This window comes from Rhinatrema bivittatum, chromosome 14, assembly GCF_901001135.1.
Source record: "Rhinatrema bivittatum chromosome 14, aRhiBiv1.1, whole genome shotgun sequence".
In the NCBI taxonomy this organism is placed as follows: domain Eukaryota; kingdom Metazoa; phylum Chordata; class Amphibia; order Gymnophiona; family Rhinatrematidae; genus Rhinatrema; species Rhinatrema bivittatum.
In genome coordinates this window covers 48140599-48162028 of record NC_042628.1, presented here as the reverse complement: position 1 = coordinate 48162028, position 21430 = coordinate 48140599, and the positions used below count along the sequence as shown (strand labels likewise).

Below are 21430 nucleotides of genomic sequence, written 5' to 3'. Positions count from 1 at the left end.
GGGAACAAGGGAAGAGGAGAACTGATCATTGCCTCACCTCCCACTCTACTCCCCTCAAGAGACACCATAGGCCAAGGGGATGTCCCAACATGGACAAAAACTGTAGCAGTCAAATCACTTTTAGCATTTAAACAGCGCTGATACAAACGTAGAGACAGTGAGAACTGAATTGCTATCAGAAGGCAAGCCTCAAAGATAGCAAGGCACTTGGACCTGTTTGTCCTTGGTGCCTAGCTCTCCTGAACTTCAGCTCTAGGTGTCCTCCTGCGCGCACACCAATGCCACCCAGGTGTACCAGCACACCCCCCTCCAGGACACACACAAATACGCGTTCAAGACTAGATCACAGTTGTTCGCACACAAGCACATGCACAAATACGCACTCATATAGGCCATGGTCATACGCACACAAGTACCTGCACAAATACGTGCTCAAGTTTAGGTTGCAATCTTATGCGCAAAAGTACCCATACAAATACGCGCGCCAGTCTAGGTCACGGCTTTACGAGTACAAGTACCTGCGCAAATACGCCCTCAAGTACCTGCGCAAATACATGATCAAATCTAGGCCATGGCCTTATATGCACAAGTCTCCGCACATGCAATTTCCACATGGCAAGAATGTGTGCACATGCCTACACACTCAGGAAAAGAATTGCTGCTGCAACCTACCACAGGCTAAGTAAAGCCTGCCTACACCTTCAGTGCGTTTAGGCCTGGATCTGTAGAACATTCGGCACCGAAATTCATTGAAGACCTGATGAGCTTCTCATCAGCTCAAGCCTGTTCAAGCTTTGTGCATAAGCAAATTAAAACTAGCAGAAGACCTCTACCAGAACTAGAGATTTCTCCTTGGTGCAAGTGTCTCTCTGCACCTCCGCAGGACAAGGAACCGCCAACGATAGTTTAGGAAGGGATTCCCCTGCCTCTCCCACCTACACTTCTAGGGAATCGAAAATGGCCGCCATTTCCGTGCTGATGGAGGAAAGCATCAATGCTAGACCCTGTCACCTGTGAGGCTTATTCCCTTTATCTTCAGACTGCAGGTTTTACACCATCTACCCTCTGCTGGAGACAGAAATACTGAGGGACTGCAGGTGGCACACTGGGTTATGTACAGCGTCGGTGAAACGTTCTGTGTCTCCATCTGTTTGCAGGGAGGCAAAACCCGTGGGTTTGGACTGATCGGGATACCTACAAGGAACCCTACTTAGCTACTCTGACCAGCACAAATATATGTAAATTAGGCACTGCTGTACTGATACCTACAAGAACCTCACAAAGAGATTGCACCACTACATAAAGCATGGAAATATATATAAAATTAACAACCCAAGGGTGAATTTGGAAAGAGATGATTAAAGTGATATGACATTTCAAAAGAAGTCTCAAACTGTCATGTACTACATCATCTTTTTTGCTGATTCATTAAAAGGTAACACAACTAAAAAAGCTCTCTATTTTTTTCTCCAGGACCAAAGCAGCTACTAAGATTATATATTCCTTAGCCCAAGCCTTTGCTTCCTTAACCCAACATTATACTCGCTACTGAACACTATACTTCCTAACTCTTCCATCCAACACAATGCTCTCCACAATGAGTAAGATACTGCCATCATTGAATTGTCTCAGGAAGGTGGTCACACAGAAGGAGGTCTTGTTTCTAATACTGCTGGAATAATTAATGTGCTTGCTTCTTACTCGCTGACTATAGTGCTGTAGAGGGTTCACACTAAAAGTTCTGTAAATTGTGTAATAATACTTGTTTGACAAAACCTATGCTGTCTTTGCGGACGTTATACAGTAAATGAATGTTGAATCCTTTCCTGTTTTTGACCCCCCACAGCTCTGCCTCTGTACCAATTCTGTGGCCGTGCTTGGACCCACCTGCCCTGCTCACTCTGAGGAACTGCAGCACCGGTCCCGCTCCAGTGTTCCTTCCTTTCATCCTGGAGCCCTTTCCAACTCAACTCTCTTCGCTAACGATCCCAACAGGTTCTTCTTATGCATTTCCTTTTCTTCAGAGCTACTGCTAAACTCTCCATCGTTCCCTGGTTGTTGCGTCAAGCGGATTCCAGCCAGGATGGTGACAGTGCCCCTGAGGTGCCTAGGGATAGCCTAGGTTAGCCCTCGCCCTGGGCTCATCTGAACATTCTGGGGTTTCTAGTCATGTTTATGTAGTGTTGCAGGGTTGTGCAACCTCTAGCCTTCTACAATTGTGAAAAGGTCGGTTTTTCAATTTGCTCTCTAAATAGGCAAATGAACTATACTATCAACTAAATTATATTGATTGTATGCAGCCTACTACTAGACTTGGTAATCTGGAGATAACTGGATCCTTGCAGGCTGTGATTAACTTAACTGGACCAGTGTAAGACTGGATGCTGATTGATCACATATAGTGATTTGTGGCCCCTTAAGCAGGAGATGGGCACCATGGGAAAAGCAGGACTCTGAAGCCCAGAATGTTTTGGGATGGTCATTAAAGCAGATTGGAAATGTGCGCCTCACTCTTTTTGGCTAAAAACCAAATGTAGGATTGGGGCTATGAACTGAGGACAATCCCTCCTTTGCCTTTTGACTTAGAATTAATGACCTGCCACCCAACCCCACTGGGAGCATGATTGTTAGGGCCATTGGCAAAGCAGGAGGATTAAACCTGTTAAAATATCAGCTTCTTTTCAGTTTCATATATATATGCCACTGCAGTACTAGGTAACTCTGGACTAGGCTATGCGATTGTGAGGTATCTTGCAGTGCTTCTTTGATGGTCCCTGTATCATTGCAGCTCCATCCCACTCTTGGGTGCACTTCCTGCTTGGATAGGTAGCCTGCTTAGGAAGGGGAGGAGCTGGGCTGCAGCACTGCAGGTATTATGAGTGCATGATGGCTCATATTTTCCACATTCAGACACATACCCAGCCTGCTCTCGGGTTGCCTATTGAGGATCTGAGGCGAGGGGAACATACATGGGGGTGAAAAGTAATTAAGGGGTGGCAGAAGTAGCCAGGAGGGGTTGAGGCAGGTTAGAGGAGAGGTGATGGGTGCCCATGGGGGTGGAGGCAGCAAGCTTTGAGTGCACTTAGGCAACCAGGTATCTTGCGTCAGCCCTGCTTTTCAGGCAGATTTTGGCTGAGGAAGTGTAAATTCTGAGTCACAAGCTGAGGATGAGATGTTTTTGGCCTTTGGGCTGATACCGAGATGTTATTTTAATGTCCTGACACTCGACCGCATAGGGACATGAAATTATTTGAACCCTACCATACCTTTAGAATTAAGCCTCCTGAAAAAATCTAAGCTGATGATTCTGAATGTTTTTTTGTTATGATAACTATCCGTGCACAATCTCTCCTGGTGTGCTGTCTGTGAATGCTGAGTAGCTCCTGTTGTCATGGCTTTGACTTCTTAATGTCCCGTGGTGTATTAACTGTAAATGTTGAATGGCTTGGAGTGCATTAGTTGTTTTTGCTGGGTGTCCCATGGTGTATTATAGCTGCGACTACTCAATGTCCCATAGTGTATTAGTTGTGAATTTTGGGTGCCTTTGAGTGTATTTGTTGTGACTATTGGGTATCCCATAGTGCAGTGGTTCTCAACCTTTTTTCACACTGAACACATGACAGTCACAGGGCTAACCCCACCCCTACCCCTGACCCTCAGCAATGGGTATAAAGCAGAAATAGAATATTCCCCATACAACTCACCATACAAAAAAGATATTCTGGTGTTATATCTCAATAACAGCAACACAAACTCCCTCTACTACCAGGCGCAATAGCCCTACTTATAAAAAGACAGCAGGTCACCACCAATTTTATTTATTTATTTTTCATGTTTTTTATACCATTAAGATAAAAAATCCATCACAATGGTTTACATAACATTCAAAAATAGCATGAATAAAATAAATTAAGATAAAAGTACAATAATTAAAAATAGTAAATACAGAATAATAACTATTTCTTCATAAGACTAATAAAAAGTGTTGATAAGATATAAGAAATCAGAATAAATAAGAGTCACACTCGGGCCGATACAGTAAAAGTCGCGGAAGAGCCCGCGGGAGCCCGTTCTCCCGGCACGCGCACAGGCCACTCTCCTGTGCACGCGATTCTGTATTTAAATGAAAGCCCGCAGCAAAAAGAGGCGCTAGGGACACTAGCGCGTCCATAGCGTCTCTTTTTGGACAGGAGTGGCGGCTGTCAGCAGGTTTGACAGCCGACGCTCAATTTTGCCGGCGTCGGTTCTCAAACCCGCTGACAGCCACGGGTTCGGAAACCGGACACCGGCAAAATTGAGCGTCCGGTTTTCAAGCCGCGGGCCGATTTAAATTTTTTTTTTTTTTTTTACTTTTGGGGACCTCCGACTTAATATCGCCATGATATTAAGTCGGAGGGTGCACAGAAAAGCAGTTTTTACTGCTTTTCTGTGCACTTTCCTGGTGCCCGGAGAAATTAACGCCTACCCGTTGCTGCCACCCTAGCAGACGTTTCAAACACATCGTAGGTGGAGCGTACCTCATGCTTGCCGCATTCCAAGCCTTGCTGGACAAGTGCCAAGAAGGCATCCTGTTGCTGTTGAGGCAGATGCTCAAATAACTCCTGGACCTGTTTTCAGAGGTTCCGAGAGCTGTGAATGTTGGAGTGTAATAGCTTTGGATGCTGGGTGGCTGATGGTGTATTAGCTGTGGATGCTGGATGTCTCATGGTGTATTAGCTGTGGATGCTGGGTGTCTCATGGTGTATTAGCTGTGAATGTTGGAGTGTATTAGCTGTGGATGCTGGGTGGATGATGGTGTATTAGGTGTGACTCCTGGGTGTCTCATGGTGTATTAGCTGTGACTGCTGGGTGGCTCTGGGTATATAAGCTGTGAATGCTGGGTGGCTCATGGTGTATAAGCTGTGAATGTTGTGTGTCTCATGGTGTATTAGCTGTGGATGTTGGGTGGCTCATGGTGTATTAGCTGTCAATGTTGGAGTGTATTAGCTGTGAATGCTGGGTGGCTCATGGTGTATTAGCTGTGAATGTTGGCGTGTATTAGCTGTGGATGCTGGGTGGCTGATGGTGTATTAGGTGTGACTGCTGGATGTCTCATGGTGTATTAGCTGTGGATGCTGGGTGGCTGATGGTGTATTAGGTGTGACTGCTGGGTGTCTCATAGTGTATTAGCTGTGGATGCTGGGTGGCTCATGGTGTATTAGCTGTGAATGTTGGCGTGTATTAGCTGTGGATGCTGGGTGGCTGATGGTGTATTAGGTGTGACTGCTGGATGTCTCATGGTGTATTAGCTGTGGATGCTGGGTGGCTGATGGTGTATTAGGTGTGACTGCTGGGTGTCTCATAGTGTATTAGCTGTGGATGCTGGGTGGCTCATGGTGTATTAGGTGTGACTGCTGGATGTCTCATGGTGTATTAGCTGTGGATGCTGGGTGGCTGATGGTGTATTAGCTGTGGATGCTGGGTGGCTGATGGTGTATTAGGTGTGACTGCTGGATGTCTCATGGTGTATTAGCTGTGGATGCTGGGTGGCTGATGGTGTATTAGGTGTGACTGCTGGATGTCTCATGGTGTATTAGCTGTGGATGCTGGGTGGCTGATGGTGTATTAGGTGTGACTGCTGGGTGTCTCATAGTGTATTAGCTGTGGATGCTGGGTGGCTCATGGTGTATTAGGTGTGACTGCTGGATGTCCCATGGTGTATTAGCTGTGAATGTTGGCGTGTATTAGCTGTGGATGCTGGGTGGCTGATGGTGTATTAGGTGTGACTGCTGGATGTCTCATGGTGTATTAGCTGTGGATGCTGGGTGGCTGATGGTGTATTAGGTGTGACTGCTGGGTGTCTCATAGTGTATTAGCTGTGGATGCTGGGTGGCTCATGGTGTATTAGCTGTGAATGTTGGCGTGTATTAGCTGTGGATGCTGGGTGGCTGATGGTGTATTAGGTGTGACTGCTAGGTGGCTCACGTTGTATTAGCTGTGACTGCTAGGTGGCTCATGGTGTATTAGCTTTGGATGCTGGGTGGCTGATGGTGTATTAGCTGTGACTGCTAGGTGGCTGATGGTGTATTAGGTGTGACTGCTAGGTGGCTCACGTTGTATTAGCTGTGACTGCTAGGTGGCTGATGGTGTATTAGGTGTGACTGCTAGGTGGCTGATGGTGTATTAGGTGTGACTGCTAGGTGGCTCACGTTGTATTAGCTGTGACTGCTAGGTGACTGATGGTGTATTAGGTGTGACTGCTAGGTGGCTCACGTTGTATTAGCTGTGACTGCTAGGTGGCTGACGTTGTATTAGCTGTGACTGCTAGGTGGCTGATGGTGTATTAGGTGTGACTGCTAGGTGGCTCACGTTGTATTAGCTGTGACTGCTAGGTGGCTGATGGTGTATTAGGTGTGACTGCTAGGTGGCTGATGGTGTATTAGGTGTGACTGCTAGGTGGCTCACGTTGTATTAGCTGTGACTGCTAGGTGGCTCATGGTGTATTAGCTTTGGATGCTGGGTGGCTGATGGTGTATTAGCTGTGACTGCTAGGTGGCTGATGGTGTATTAGGTGTGACTGCTAGGTGGCTGATGGTGTATTAGCTGTGACTGCTAGATGGCTGATGGTGTATTAACTGTGACTGCTAGGTGGCTCACGTTGTATTAGCTGTGACTGCTAGGTGGCTGATGGTGTATTAGGTGTGACTGCTAGGTGGCTGATGGTGTATTAGGTGTGACTGCTAGGTGGCTCACGTTGTATTAGCTGTGACTGCTAGGTGGCTCATGGTGTATTAGCTTTGGATGCTGGGTGGCTGATGGTGTATTAGCTGTGACTGCTAGGTGGCTGATGGTGTATTAGGTGTGACTGCTAGGTGGCTGATGGTGTATTAGCTGTGACTGCTAGGTGGCTGATGGTGTATTAGCTGTGGATGCTGGGTGGCTGATGGTGTATTAGCTGTGGATGCTGGGTGGCTGATGGTGTATTAGGTGTGACTGCCGGGTATCCTGTGGTGTATTATCTGTCAGTGCTGAGTGTTGCTTGTTGGCAGGACTGTGAGACAGCTCTTTTTGTATCTCTTCCTGGATGCTTCAGCATCAATGCTTTCCCCTCCTCCTCCTTTTGCTCTTCCTCACACCCCCCCCCCCCCCCCCCCATCTCTTTTCAGTCATTGGATTAATGGTGAACGGATGCGCCTTGAAAGCAATTTTACAAATGAATTATGGTTTTATATTATATTTAGCACCATCTGTGCTCCTGCTCAGGGTTTTAGTACTCATCTGACTGAGCCGAGTGCTGCTTGCCTTCAATGCAGACGCAGGGATTACAGGACAGATCTAATGAAATAAAATGTTTTTTATGATGAGCCTGGGTAAAGCTCTGCAACTGCTGAAACCTCCCATTCCTCCATAGTCCCTGCCTCTGTCTCACATTGTACAGTTCTCATCCAGGCGTCATCTCCCACAACCACTCTGCCAACTCCTTCCTTCCTACACTCATCAGGAATTCATCACTTCCCCCTTCTTAGCTTTTCCCTTCCAATCCATTTCCATCACTTGCAGTCCCTCTTCCTGCTTTCTTTCAGGAATTGAGTGGACATGATCTCTTTATTCTTTCCTGTTCAGTTCTCATTAACATCATCAAAAACAACCACCATCTGCTGCCCCTAAATCTTTCTTATATGATTGCAGTCACTGTGCTATCATTGGTCTCATCGCACTGTCATAGATCTCTCACTGCTCTACCCCTGATCTCACTGCATTATTGGTGGTCTCACTTCACCAGACGTGGTGTCTCACTGCACTGTCACAGACTTCACTGCACTATTGGTGATCTCATTGCACTATTACAAACCTCACTATCTTATACTTGGTCTCACTGCTCTTGTCAAAATTCATGCTTTGCTCACTGCACTATCACAGATGTCACTGCCTCATGATTCATCTCATTCATCCGAACAGATCTCACTGCAGTTTCATAGGTTTCAACGCATTCTCATTTGTGACAGCACAGTCACTGACCTCAGTGCACTGTCTCTTATTGCACTGCAGTAAAGTATTGGAAGCCAATTTTTGAGGCTACAGGGAGTCCCCTTGTTAAATATTTTTTTTTTAGCCAAACAGAGAATCATTGTAGGTTATGATTCATGTTATCATATCAACATCACGGTCTCCAGAGAATCCCAGTGTCTTTAGGACCAATTGAATTCTGAATTACAGACAGAGAGACTTTCACCTACTGGAGCAGCGCTGAGTCAGGACTGAAGTGTCTGGAGCAATGGATGGTGCCTGGCAGATCAGGGAAAGTGCATCCGGTTCTTGCTGTCTGCTGCTGGGAATTGAACTGGATTTGACCATGTCGGGATAAGTGTTTGGAGAGGGGATGCTAGAAATGATTTGCAGCAGGAAGGAAACTTTCAGTGCAGCATACTACTCCTATTTCATTATTGTTTTCTCATCTTCGAATGAGAGCCCCCTTGATCATCAGAAAAATCAGCAACGCATCATGCCAGTATTATAATCCCACTGTGCTGTCACAGATCTCCCTGCATGTGACGTGACACATTTACCTGTGTCACTCGTCTGTCTCTCCCTGCTATCATCAACAGTATCTCCTTGGTTTCTGTTCAAAAGCCCTGTACTCACATAAGTCAGCTGCCTGAGAATTGCCGACCCTCCATGCAGCTACAGGCACATATGTGCTTTTATGCATGCTCAGAGGAGAGAACAGAAAATCAAATGTATACATTCCACCACATTAAGAGAGGAGGGAATAATGCACAGAGATTGCATTTTCAACTCTACACCCTACGGTGTGGACTGGAATTGAAACTGGCTAAACGATAGACGGCCGAGGGTAGTGGTAAATGGAATTCATGAGGAGGACAGAGAGGTGATGAGTGGAGTGCCACAAGGATCTGGCCTGAGCTTGGTTCTGTTCAGTATCTTTGTGAGTGATATTGCGGAGGGATGGGAAGGGAAAGTTTGCCTTTTTGCAGATGACACTACGATCTGCAAGAGAATAAAACAGCTCTGAGGGAATGAACAGAATGAGAAGTGATCCAAGAAAGCTTGAGATGTGTTTGAGTGCTTGGCGGTTAAGACTCAATGTAAAAAAAAGTGCAGTCGTATATTTGGGGTGCAGAAGTCCAAAGCATCATGTTGTACATGATAGGTGGCTACTGCTGTGTAATGACCTTGGGGCCATCATGTCTAATGATGATGAGGTAACGAAACAGTGCAATAAGGCAGTGGCAAGAGGAACGCAAGGATGCATAGGGAGAAAAAAAAGGAGGTGATGATGCCTCTGTACAGGTCATTGGTGATTTCATCAAGCTTCTAAGAAGGCTTCATAAAACCTAAACTTCCATGAGCATGGGGAGGCTGGATTTTGTGGGACAACAACCTCACTAATTTTAGTGGCTGTGGGGATTATTACAATACTTGGTTCTAAGACATGGAAGGAGGCCCTAGGTTGTAGATTACGTCTCGGTCTTGAAAGAAGCAAAATTGAAGATGGCAAGGCCTGAAATGGTCCACCAGCAGAGGTGTCAGAGGCCGGTGCTTTTAAAAGATTTTGGGCACCCCGGGGACAGAGATGGCGAGGCAGTGGTTGGTGAAGGGTTGCGAGATCAGGTATAAGACAAGATGAGGAGGAGGGGAAGGGGGAAGCTGATGTTGGACCGCACATAGGAAATCTACCTAACGTGAAAGAATGTAAGAATATAAGAAGGGCCTCGCTGGGGGAAACCAAGCTCCAGCCAGCCCAGCATCCTGTCTCTGAGGGCGGCGCCCTATTTTAAGTGCACGATCTCGAGGAACAAGTCACTTGTGATTCAGGACTCAGCCAGCAGATGCTGCCCCTGGTCTGTGTAAGGCGTCTGGGCCGATCCTTGCAGGGTGACCGGTGTGGGGGAGCGGGAGATGTAATGAGATGCACACCCAGTGGCTCTACCCTAATCCGAACCATGGGGAACAAGTCTGCTGCTTTTATTTTTCTAATGACACAATAAAAAGGCAGCGGTAAAACCTGTGTGCAGCAAATGAACTGAAGACTGAAAATAATCAGGAATGGATCATGCTGCAAACTCAGCCAGTACACCTGAATGCAGCAGAGCCTCTTGTTCCACACCAACAGACAGGAAAATTATCGATGCTTATAAAGAGACAGAAAAAAGCTTTCTAAATCAGAACAAAACACAATGCTCGGGTATGCAGGTTTCAGACTTCCATCAAGGGAAAATTATGAAGAAAATATTGAAAGTGAAGAAAAATCAGTTCTTGATAGACTACAAATTCATACATGTGAATAAAGGATTCCTTATGTTACTCCAGAATCGGTCCCCTTCCTGCCTCCCACCACTGACCCCACACATCATAGGGTGTGAGGTCAGTGATAGGAGGAGTGAGGGAGATTCCATTGTAGTGTGTGGGATCAGTGATGAGAAGAGCAAGGGAGACGCCATTGTAATATGTGAGGTCAGTGATGAATGTTGAGGGAGACTCTGTCATAGAGTGTGAAGTCAGTGATAGGGGAAGGGAGGGAGACTGTCATATTGTGTGAGGTCAGTGATAGGGGAAGGGAGAGAGAATCGTCATAGTGTGTGAGATCAGTGATGGGAGAAGTGAGGGAGAATCCATCACAGTGTGTGAGGTCAGTGATGGGAGAAGTGAGGGAGAATCCATCACAGTGTGTGAGGTCAGTGATGGGAGAAGTGAGGGAGAATCCATCACGGTGTGTGAGATCAGTGATGGGAGAAGTGAGGGAGAATCCATCACGGTGTGTGAGGTCAGTGATGGGAGAAGTGAGGGAGAATCCATCACGGTGTGTGAGGTCAGTGATGGGAGAAGTGAGGGAGAATCCATCACAGTGTGTGAGGTCAGTGGTGAGAGAAGTGAGGGAGAATCCATCACAGTGTGTGAGATCAGTGGTGAGAGAAGTGAGGGAGAATCCATCACAGTCTGTGAGGTCAGTGATGGGAGAAGTGAGGGAGAATCCATCACAGTGTGTGAGGTCAGTGATGAGAGAAGTGAGGGAGAATACATCACGGTGTGTGAGGTCAGTGATGGGAGAAGTGAGGGAGAATCCATCACGGTGTGTGAGGTCAGTGATGGGAGAAGTGAGGGAGAATCCATCACGGTGTGTGAGGTCAGTGATGGGAGAAGTGAGGGAGAATCCATCACGGTGTGTGAGGTCAGTGATGGGAGAAGTGAGGGAGAATCCATCACGGTGTGTGAGGTCAGTGATGGAAGAATACATCACAGTGTGAGAAAGCAGTGATGGGAGAAGTGAGGGAGACTCTTTCACAGTGTATAAGATGAGTGGCATAAGGAAGTAGTGAGATCCCTTTGCAGTGTGTGAGGTCAGTTATGTCAGGCATCAGCGAGTCTGTATTTGAAATTAAGGGATTCTGCTTTAAACAAACCTCTATTTTCCCATAGTCTTTATTTCTGAGTTCTTTACCTACACAAATTTCTGGTGGTATGTCACATTATAGAAAGAACCTAGATGTAAGTATTTTACACAATATAATAAATAAATCCGGATGTATTTGTTTTTTTGTCCTTGGCTAGGTCTGAGTTGACTCTGGAATGCCAGATCTATCCTTCAGATCCTTTCTACAATTCTCAGGACAACAGTGTGGAGCAAAAGAGAGAAGGTATCCTCAGTACATCCACTGCTTTCTAAGAAGAGATTGTGAAAATTTCGATCCTTACTACAGATGGTGGCTTTTTTTTAATCAGAGGTGCCTTTAGTTGGGGGCAGCACAGAGTTAGTGACCTGCCCTGCAGTTAGGTATGGCCTTGGTGAAGTAGGATTAATATGTGAGCCCAGGTAGTCGTCCCTAATAATAGTGTCCAAACACATAATTGAGGAAAGAAATTAGAAAATAAATGTGATGAGTTATCACAGACCAGTCCTTAGTGCGTGAGACAGTTCTGCCCTTTCTCACTAGTAGGTTGTGAATTGCTCATCAGACCTTGTGCTTCCGTTCATAAGCACCTTCTAAGAGACTGATGTATTAAAGTACAAAATTGTTATTGCAACGTGGCTTTTCGCATGAAACGTTTCTTCAGTCATCAAGCAATATGCAAAAATGATGAAAACTTGAAGGTGAATTTTCCGAGTTGTATAGAAATTAGCACATGGGTGTGCAAATAGTGCATATTCGCGTGCTATTTTATAAAACATACATGCGCAAGTAATGGTGCGCGAATACATTTGCTCATATAAAAAAGGGACGTTCCAGGGCAGGGCCAACATTTGCGTGTATAAGTTGCTATTTTATAACCTGTGAAGGCGATGCACTTGTGGCTGTTACCTGCACATTGTTACAGTTCCAGCTGCTATGCAGTCTCCCCTCCACCAGAGGACTCTGGTGCGGCTGAACTGTATCCTCCAGCACATCTCTGGTCCTACAGCCTCTGCTCCATCAGGGGACCTCTATGCACACACTACCTTGGCTGTCCAAGCTCCTCTTACCTGCCTGCAGCACGCTCAGACTCCAGTCCTACTTAACCCTGTCTAGCCTCTAACCTCAATGCTTCGGCATCAAATTCTGTTTGGCTCCTTGCTCTAGCCACTTCTGCCTTGTGGCCTTCTCGGGCCTTTCCTTTTTGTCTCGCGGCCTTTGGGCCTTCCGACTCCAGCCTTGCCCTGTCTTACCTCGTAGCCTCTGGGCCTTCTGATTCCAGTCTCTGCCTTGTGGCCATCCAGCCTCCTGGCCTTCAGCTCTGTCCGTGCCTAGCCCAGAGTTCCCTTGTGGCCTCTTCCTGACTCTAGGCCTTTGTGTCCCTGACCTCAGGCCTACCTAGGCCCGGCCTAGCCCGGAGGCTTCCCTTGGCGTCTCCCTGTTGCTAGACCTCTCCCTGCCTTGCCTGTGCTGTCTTCAGGCTTTCCTATTCTATGTTCTGTGTTGTCCTTGTCTTGTTCTGTCTTGTCCTTGGGGTCCCAAGAAACAGACCGGAAGACCGTCTGTCAAAGCCAGAAGACAAACCAGTCACCTTAGATGGGTGGTATTTATTCGCACATAAAACATGGTAAAAGATCCCAACTCTGGCCGATTTGCACACAATGGCTGCATCAAGGACGTTTTAGAAATATTTATGTTCTCTGTTTCAATTTTGCGAATTCTGGTCTATTAAAAGGATTATAAGATTCCGCCACAAAACTGAGGCTCGTTTTGGATGCGTAAGGTGAGTTTCGGTGGAGATATGTTTTGCAGTGAATATTGATCGCCATACACAGTGCACTATTTTGAAGATTGATTGTGGCGGAATCTTATAATCCTTTTAATAGACCAGAATTCATAAAATTGAAACATAGAACATAAATATTTCTAAAAAGCCCCTGACGCAGCCATTGTGCGCAACTCGGCCAGAGTTGGGCTCTTTTACCATGTTTTATGTGCAAATAAATACCACCCATCTAAGGTGACTGGTTTGTCTTGTTTTTGTTTTGCCATGCTGTCTTGTCCTTGTCCTGTCTGTGCCCTAGCCTTTGTTCAAATTCCACGCTTGCAGTCTGTTCCCATGTTCCAGTTCATTCTCACCTCCACACAGCTCTGGTCCGTCCCTGTGATCCAGCTCCCTCTCACCTCCATGCAGCTCCGGTCCGTCCCTGTGTTCCAGCTCCCTCTCACCTCCACGCTTCTCCGGGCCGTCCCTGTGATCCAGCTCCTTCTCACCTCCACGCTTCCCCGGTCCGTCCCTGTGATCCAGCTCCCTCTCACCTCCACGCTTCTCCGGTCCGTCCCTGTGATCCAGCTCCCTCTCACCTCCACGCTTCCCCGGTCCGTCCCTGTGATCCAGCTCCCTCTCACCTCCACGCTTCCCCGGTCCGTCCCTGTGATCCAGCTCCCTCTCACCTCCACGCTTCTCCGGTCCGTCCCTGTGATCCAGCTCCCTCTCACCTCCACGCTTCTCCGGTCCGTCCCTGTGATCCAGATCCCTCTCACTTCCATGCTTCTCCGGTCCGTCCCTGTGATCCAGCTCCCTCTCACCTCCACGCTTCTTCGGTCCGTCCCTGTGATCCAGCTCCCTCTCACCTTCACGCTTCTCCGGTCCGTCCCTGTGATCCAGCTCCCTCTCACTTCCACGCTTCTCCGGTCCGTCCCTGTGATCCAGCTCCCTCTCACCTCCACGCTTCTTCGGTCCGTCCCTGTGATCCAGCTCCCTCTCACCTCCACGCTTCTCCGGTCCGTCCCTGTGATCCAGCTCCCTCTCACCTCCACGCTTCTCCGGTCCGTCCCTGTGATCCAGCTCCCTCTCACCTCCACGCTTCTCCGGTCTGTCCCTGTGATCCAGCTCCCTCTCACTTCCACGCTTCTCCGGTCCGTCCCTGTGATCCAGCTCTCTCTCACTTCCAAGCAGCTCCGGTCCGTCCCTGGATCCAGCTCCCTCTCACCTCCACGCTTCTCCAGTCCGTCCCTGTGATCCAGCTCCCTCTCACCTCCACGCTTCTCCGGTCCGTCCCTGTGATCCAGCTCCCTCTCACCTCCACGCTTCCCCGGTCCGTCCCTGTGATCCAGCTCCCTCTCACCTCCACGCTTCTCCGGTCCGTCCCTGTGATCCAGCTCCCTCTCACCTCCACGCTTCTCCGGTCCGTCCCTGTGATCCAGATCCCTCTCACTTCCATGCTTCTCCGGTCCGTCCCTGTGATCCAGCTCCCTCTCACCTCCACGCTTCTTCGGTCCGTCCCTGTGATCCAGCTCCCTCTCACCTTCACGCTTCTCCGGTCCGTCCCTGTGATCCAGCTCCCTCTCACTTCCACGCTTCTCCGGTCCGTCCCTGTGATCCAGCTCCCTCTCACCTCCACGCTTCTTCGGTCCGTCCCTGTGATCCAGCTCTCTCTCACTTCCAAGCAGCTCCGGTCCGTCCCTGGATCCAGCTCCCTCTCACCTCCACGCTTCTCCAGTCCGTCCCTGTGATCCAGCTCCCTCTCACCTCCACGCTTCTCCGGTCCGTCCCTGTGATCCAGCTCCCTCTCACCTCCACGCTTCCCCGGTCCGTCCCTGTGATCCAGCTCCCTCTCACCTCCACGCTTCTCCGGTCCGTCCCTGTGATCCAGCTCCCTCTCACCTCCACGCTTCTCCGGTCCGTCCCTGTGATCCAGCTCCCTCTCACCTCCACGCTTCTCCGGTCCGTCCCTGTGATCCAGCTCCCTCTCACCTCCACGCTTCTCCGGTCCGTCCCTGTGATCCAGCTCCCTCTCACCTCCACGCTTCTCCGGTCCGTCCCTGTGATCCAGCTCCCTCTCACTTCCATGCAGCTCCGGTCCATCCCTGTGATCCAGCTCCCTCTCACCTCCACGCTTCTCCGGTCCGTCCCTGTGATCCAGCTCCCTCTCACTTCCATGCAGCTCCGGTCCATCCCTGTGATCCAGCTCCCTCTCACCTCCACGCTTCTCCGGTCCGTCCCTGTGATCCAGCTCCCTCTCACCTCCACGCTTCTCCGGTCCGTCCCTGTGATCCAGCTCCCTCTCACCTCCACGCTTCTCCGGTCCGTCCCTGTGATCCAGCTCCCTCTCACCTCCACGCTTCTCCGGTCCGTCCTTGTGATCCAGCTCCCTCTCACCTCCACGCTTCTCCGGTCCGTCCTTGTGATCCAGCTCACCCTCACCTCTACGCAGCTCCAGTCCATTCCCGAGTCCCAGCCCAGTCTGTATATTCTTCCAGAGCTCCAGCGCTGTCTGCTCCAGCTTAGCCTGCACAGCCTGCCTTGCTCCAGCTTCACCGGACTGCCCAAACCCAAGCTCCAGCCATCATGCCATCCTGCGCCACTCCAGAGGTGGTGTTTTCCATGCTCCGCCAGCAGCAGAGCCTCAACACCCATATTTAGACCCGCTAATTATCTGGTATATGTCAGAATAAAATTCTTTATAGCCAGATACTGACTGGGTGAGAGTTCTGGGTAAACTGGGGGAGCTGAGGCTAGAGAACGTTGGGGGTCTTGATGACCTAGAGATAGACTGGGCAAACTGGTGGACTAATTATCAGTTTTACTAATTTCCTTCATGTGCGCATATTACAAAATTTGATGATTTACACGTATAAAAGCCGACGGGCACTAAGGAAAATCCGAGTTACATTTCCTTGTGCAAATGACTAAAATTAGGAGCACAAGTACGCACGCCCAGCAGATTTGCACCACTTAGGCAGATAAACTTTGACTTCTCCGGGTAGGGTTCAGGTTTGCTGGGTGGGAGGCAGGAGCAGGAGCCGACTTCACGCAAAGCGGTGCCCGACCTATGTGAAGCATCCCCTACTATCCCAGAGTAAAAGACCCGCCCTGGTGGGCCAGTGACCCCTCTCATCCCAATCCCTTCAGGGAGGGCTCTAAAAAGTCTGTGAAACAGAACTGCCCTCATTCACCCAAGCTTATCTAATAACTGGGTCGCGCTTCCTTTTACCCCTCTGCTTATCGTTTTCAAAATGGCCCCAGCTGCCCAGCGCACCTCCTTTAGTGTAATTTTTAATTTCTGCTCTGGCTTTCGTGACTGGTCAGCCACTTCAAAGTGAATTACATTCAAGTACAGGGGGCTCACAATCCGACTTTGTACCTAAGACAGGTTATAAAATCGCAACTTATATGCATAAATGTTGGCCTCACTCTGGAATGCCCTTCACCCACCCCGTAGCTTGCCCGATTTTTACACATTCATATAGCAGTACTTGCACATGTATGTGCAATGTTTATAAAATAGCACTTGTGCGAATATGCGCTGTTTGTGCAAGTATTTGCTATTTTGTGTGCACGTATCTCTTAAATTCACCTTAATGTGTACGAACCGCAGAAAGCACAGAGCTAAGAAACCTGCAGGTGCCCCATATAAACCCAATGTGATAAATCACGGAAAGCACAGCACTGACGAGCTGCAGGTCCTCCCCACAAACTCAATGTGATAAATCACAGAAAGCGCAGCACTGATGAGCTGGTGTCCCACACGGATCCAATGTGAGAAATCACGGAAAGCACAGCACTGACAAGCTGCAGGTCCCCCCACAAACTCAATGTGATAAATCACAAAGCACAGCACTGATAAGCTGCAGATGTCCCACACAGATCCAATGTGATAAATCACAGAAAGCGCAGCACTGATGAGCTGGTGTCCCACGTAGATCCAATGTGAGAAATCACAGAAAGCACCGCACTGACAAGCTGCAGGTCCTCCCCACAAACTCAATGTGATAAATCACAGAAAGCGCAGCACTGATGAGCTGGTGTCCCACACGGATCCAATGTGAGAAATCACGGAAAGCACAGCACTGACAAGCTGCAGGTTCCCCCCACAAACTCAATGTGATAAATCACAATGCACAGCACTGATGAGCTGCAGGTGTCCAACACAGATCCAAAGGGGCAGATTTTCAAAGGGTTACGTGCATAAGATACGGGCGTACCTCCCAAAAACCTGCCCCAAGCTCCCCCTGCGCGCACCGAGCCTATGTTGCATAGGCTGCCAGCACTCGCAAAGCCCCAGGATGCGCGTACGCTTTCCGGGGGGGGGGGGTTCGGGGGGCGTGTCGCGGCCGGCGCTTCATCGGGGGCGGGGCCGCAGCCGTGGTTCCGGCCCAGGGACGTTCCGGGGGCGTGGCTGCAGCCTCCGGACCAGCCCCCGGACCGGAACATGGCGCCCCGGCAGCCGGTCTGGCGCGCGCAAGTTATGCCTGCCTCAGGCAGGCATAACTTTTGCAATAAAGGTAGGGGGGGGGAATTAGGGCCGGGGGTCGGGTTAGTTAGGGGAAGGAAAGGGAAGGTGGGGGGCGCCAGAAAGAAAGTTCACTCCGAGGCCGCTCTGATTTCGGAGCTGCCTCGGAGGGAACGGAGGCAGGCTGCGCGGCTCGGCGCACACAGGCTGCCGATTTTGCGCAGCCTTGAGCACGCCAACCCCGGATTTTAAAAGATACGCGCAGCTACACGCATATCTATTAAAATCCTGCGTACTCTTGTTTGTGCCGGGTGCGCAAACAAAAGTACGTGCTCACGTACTTTTTAAAAATCTGCCCCAATGTGAGAAATCACAGAAAGCACAGCACTGATGAACTGCAGGTACCCCACACAGACCCAATGTGAGAAATCACGGAAAGCACAGCACTGACGAGCTGCAGGTCCCCCCCACAAACTCAATGTGATAAATCACAGAAAGCACAGCACTGATGAACTGCAGGTACCCCACACAGACCCAATGTGAGAAATCACGGAAAGCACAGCACTGACGAGCTGCAGGTCCCCCCCACAAACTCAATGTGATAAATCACAGAAAGCACAGCACTGATGAACTGCAGGTACCCCACACAGACCCAATGTGAGAAATCACGGAAAGCACAGCACTGACGAGCTGCAGGTCCCCCCCACAAACTCAATGTGATAAATCACAGAAAGCACAGCACTGAGGAGCTGCAGGTCCCCCCCACAAACTCAATGTGATAAATCACAGAAAGCACAGCACTGAGGAGCTGCAGACCCATCGTGGAAGTTCTTAGGAGGGAGGCTGCCTGACCTGTCTTTGCACTATATTGGAGTCAAGGAATATTTAAGAGGGAGAAGATGGGCACATTTTGGGAAACAGGAAAAGATATCCTCCCTGCTACACAGAGACAGAGAGAGTGTGTGACAGCTTTTCTGGTTCACATAGCGCTATTTTTCCCAGTCTGTACATTCCACAAAAACCTTTATTAAATACTTTAGAGAGAGCTCTGCTGTAATGTATTTATAGCTCAAACTATGAACCTGTGATTCTAGGTGTGAATGTCCCTACCCACAATGTGACCTTAACTAAATCCCTCAGTAAAACTTAAAACTGTAAGCTCTTTAGGTCATGAACATTGTAACCATGAGATGTATTGTTAATTTGTTCTAGCACTGTGTATACTGATCGCACTGTAAGAAGAATAAATGTTATTCATATTAGCACTCAGACTAGACCCTTATTGGTGCTAATTTGCATTTGGGGCACTTGGGAAGTCACCTTGCTTTGCACGCACGGATCCCAGCCAGCAGAGTCCTGCAGTGCTGTATGTCATATCACTAGAGAGGGGCTGCAGAGGCTCCGTGTTTGCAGTCACAAACCCACCCATGAGCCAGGTATTTAATTGCAGGGTTGTGAACACACAAGAAACCAGGCAACGAATGACAAAAGCCCCCGATGGTACTGAAGCATGCTCAGCCCAGCAGCACGGAAAGTTTCCCTGCCAGCATTTTGCCCAGGGCTGTCTGAGCATTCAGCTTAATCCTGGACAATTATTGCCAGTAAAGCCGGAGCCAGTCTGGGACATTCCACAGATTTCTGTCCATCTGTTCCCAAGTGTTTTCATATCAGTTTCTCCTTTATAGATCTTTTCTCCGTAGGACTCAAAGCGGTTTACAACAGTAAATATCATAATACTATTAGATATAAAAAATACTATTAAAATTGAATATTAAATTAGAATTCCAATCCCTAAATCCCTTTGCAGAAAGGACATAAAATAAGCCCCAATCTTCCATAAGATAATAACAATCCCTTACACTCCCAACAGCTCCTGCGAAGACCCACTGCCACTTTCCAGGCTGGCTCTTTGCCGGGAAATGGGTTATTGGGTGGGGAAGGGGACGGCTCTCCCCTGGCACTTACAGCCTCTGATGGTAGTGGTCCTGCTGTTCTACAGGTGACTGGGAGAGACTGAAAGAATCGTCAGTGCTTCCATGCAAATTCTAAAAAGTGTAAAATCATCAATCTGGGTGCAGAAAATGCATTAGTCGCATATCAAATAGGAACTAGTAGTAATAACCCTGGATGACCTGTGGCTTGCCGGTCAGCATACAAAGCATGCTTGGGTACATACAGAGAAAGAGAGATAAACAGTAGGAAAAAGGCGTAAACATTGCCCACCTTGAGCACTATGTTCAGCTCTGAAGGTTGTGCCTTGTTAGGGAGGCTGAGAGGATATGCACAAGGGGAGGGGGCCGGGCCATCAAAAACCAGCACATGATTGTTTTAGGCTCAGGCCTTCAGTTTGCCAGAGAAGGACGGATTCTGGGAGGATTATGGCCTGTAGGGTTGAGGGGGTTCTGAGTGGGCAGCTCTGTGTTTTTCCAAGTTCTGGTTATGGGTGGGTTAAAGGTGGAGGGAGTTAGGTGGGGGGGGGGGGGGGTAGGCGAGATCTTGTTTTTCTGGGGGAAAATGCAAAACTTTAAAACGCGTACGGACACAGATGCTTGTTGGCAGAAATATGTTTTGAGGGTCATGGAAGATTCTCTTGGGTGGTCCGATTTTTATCTCATACAGCTTTCAGAATGTTTCAAGGAGAATAGTTTTATTTAGACAAATACTTTGTCAATAGCAGAAGTAAAGTTACGCGGCACATGACCTGGGTGCGCACATGTCTTGACCCCGCCCGAAATGCCCACATCCCGCCTACACCACTTCCCTTTTTTGAATCTGCGGGAGAAGCGCGTGCACATCCGGGTGGGGTTTTTAAAATGCGGCGGATGTGCCTAAGCCCTACCCGAGCAGGCATCTCCCGGTTCTGGCATGCACCGGATGTTTAGAATTCGCCTTTAATTCGGTATGGACTGCATCCAGCATAGGCCATGTGAGCTTATGGAAAGTGATATCGATTAAGAGGACTAGAATTTTGCAGTTACTTAGAAAGCCGAGGGGTTCAGGTGGCCTTCCTCCAGAAAACTCATTTGACAAGGGAAGTACACGGTAAAATGGTTAGCGATGGGGTGGGTAAAGACATTTCGGTTTCCTTTAACGTCAAAGTCTTGGGGCCAATATTCAGCTGCATGAATCCTTTCCCTTGGCTAAACAGCCCTTACAGCGGTCATTTTCTGATCCCGAGAGCAGGCTCATTATTGTGGAGGGTACTTTATATGGTGACACTCTTACTCTGGTAAATATATTTATTTATTTATTTATTTATTATTTATAGTCCCAACAGTAACTCAGTGAACTTTTCCGTGATCTGATGGCCATACACGTAAACTATGACTCCAGTTCCTTTCTTTGGGTGGTGCCTAGAACATTTGTTTAAACAATCCCAGAGGGGGACTGTTTGCCTGTGTTTGAGTTGTAGTATATTATGCTGTTTGGTTTTAAGGATTTCTGGAGGTAATGGAACCCAGGTAGTCGGGATTATTTCTTTTAGTCTACAAGATACAATTCCTTTAGCAAGATTGATTCATATCTAGGTTAGGGCTTCCCAAATCTGTCCTGGGGACCCCATAGCCAGTCGTGTTTTCAGGATATCCACAATGAATATGTACGAGATAAATCTGCATATCATGGAGACTTAGTGTATGCAAATGTTAAGAGTTACAGGCCCATCAGACTGAAAAGATGTTTAGATACAGGCATCAAAAATATTATGAGCATGGAACAAAGGTGGTTCGCTTCTTGCTAAAATTGCTGACACAAGGATAAGCAGGGCAATTTGAAGCGTTTATTTCTTGAGAATAGTAGGAACAT

General features: G+C 48.4%; 2 protein-coding genes and 1 long non-coding RNA gene across 5 annotated transcripts in view; all 3 read left to right on the top strand.

Annotated features, from left to right (window-relative positions):
- Positions 1-13002, top strand: part of RGS11 (regulator of G protein signaling 11) — a 169234-nt gene extending 156232 nt beyond the window's left edge. For 2 of the 3 annotated variants that reach the window (XM_029577313.1, XM_029577310.1), the window contains one exon: positions 1847-2877. In XM_029577313.1, the coding sequence (XP_029433173.1) occupies positions 1847-2122 (276 nt within the window). In that variant the 3' untranslated portion in view covers positions 2123-2877. Of the gene's footprint in view, positions 1-1846; positions 2878-11550 lie in introns of those variants that run through there. The other variant, XM_029577311.1, reaches the window with a different exon arrangement.
- A 389-nt stretch (positions 13003-13391) lies between these two features.
- On the top strand, positions 13392-17410 carry LOC115076213 (hepatitis A virus cellular receptor 1-like). The gene is made up of 2 exons (XM_029577433.1): positions 13392-16856; positions 17143-17410. The coding sequence occupies exon 1, from the start codon at positions 13441-13443 to the stop codon at positions 14410-14412; it is 972 nt and encodes a 323-aa protein (XP_029433293.1). The 5' UTR covers positions 13392-13440; the 3' UTR covers positions 14413-16856; positions 17143-17410.
- Positions 17411-17875: 465 nt separating this feature from the next.
- On the top strand, positions 17876-18888 carry LOC115075991. Its single transcript, XR_003852663.1, has 2 exons — positions 17876-18381; positions 18441-18888. It is a non-coding gene; the product is annotated as an uncharacterized LOC115075991 (long non-coding RNA).
- Positions 18889-21430: the final 2542 nt, after the last annotated feature.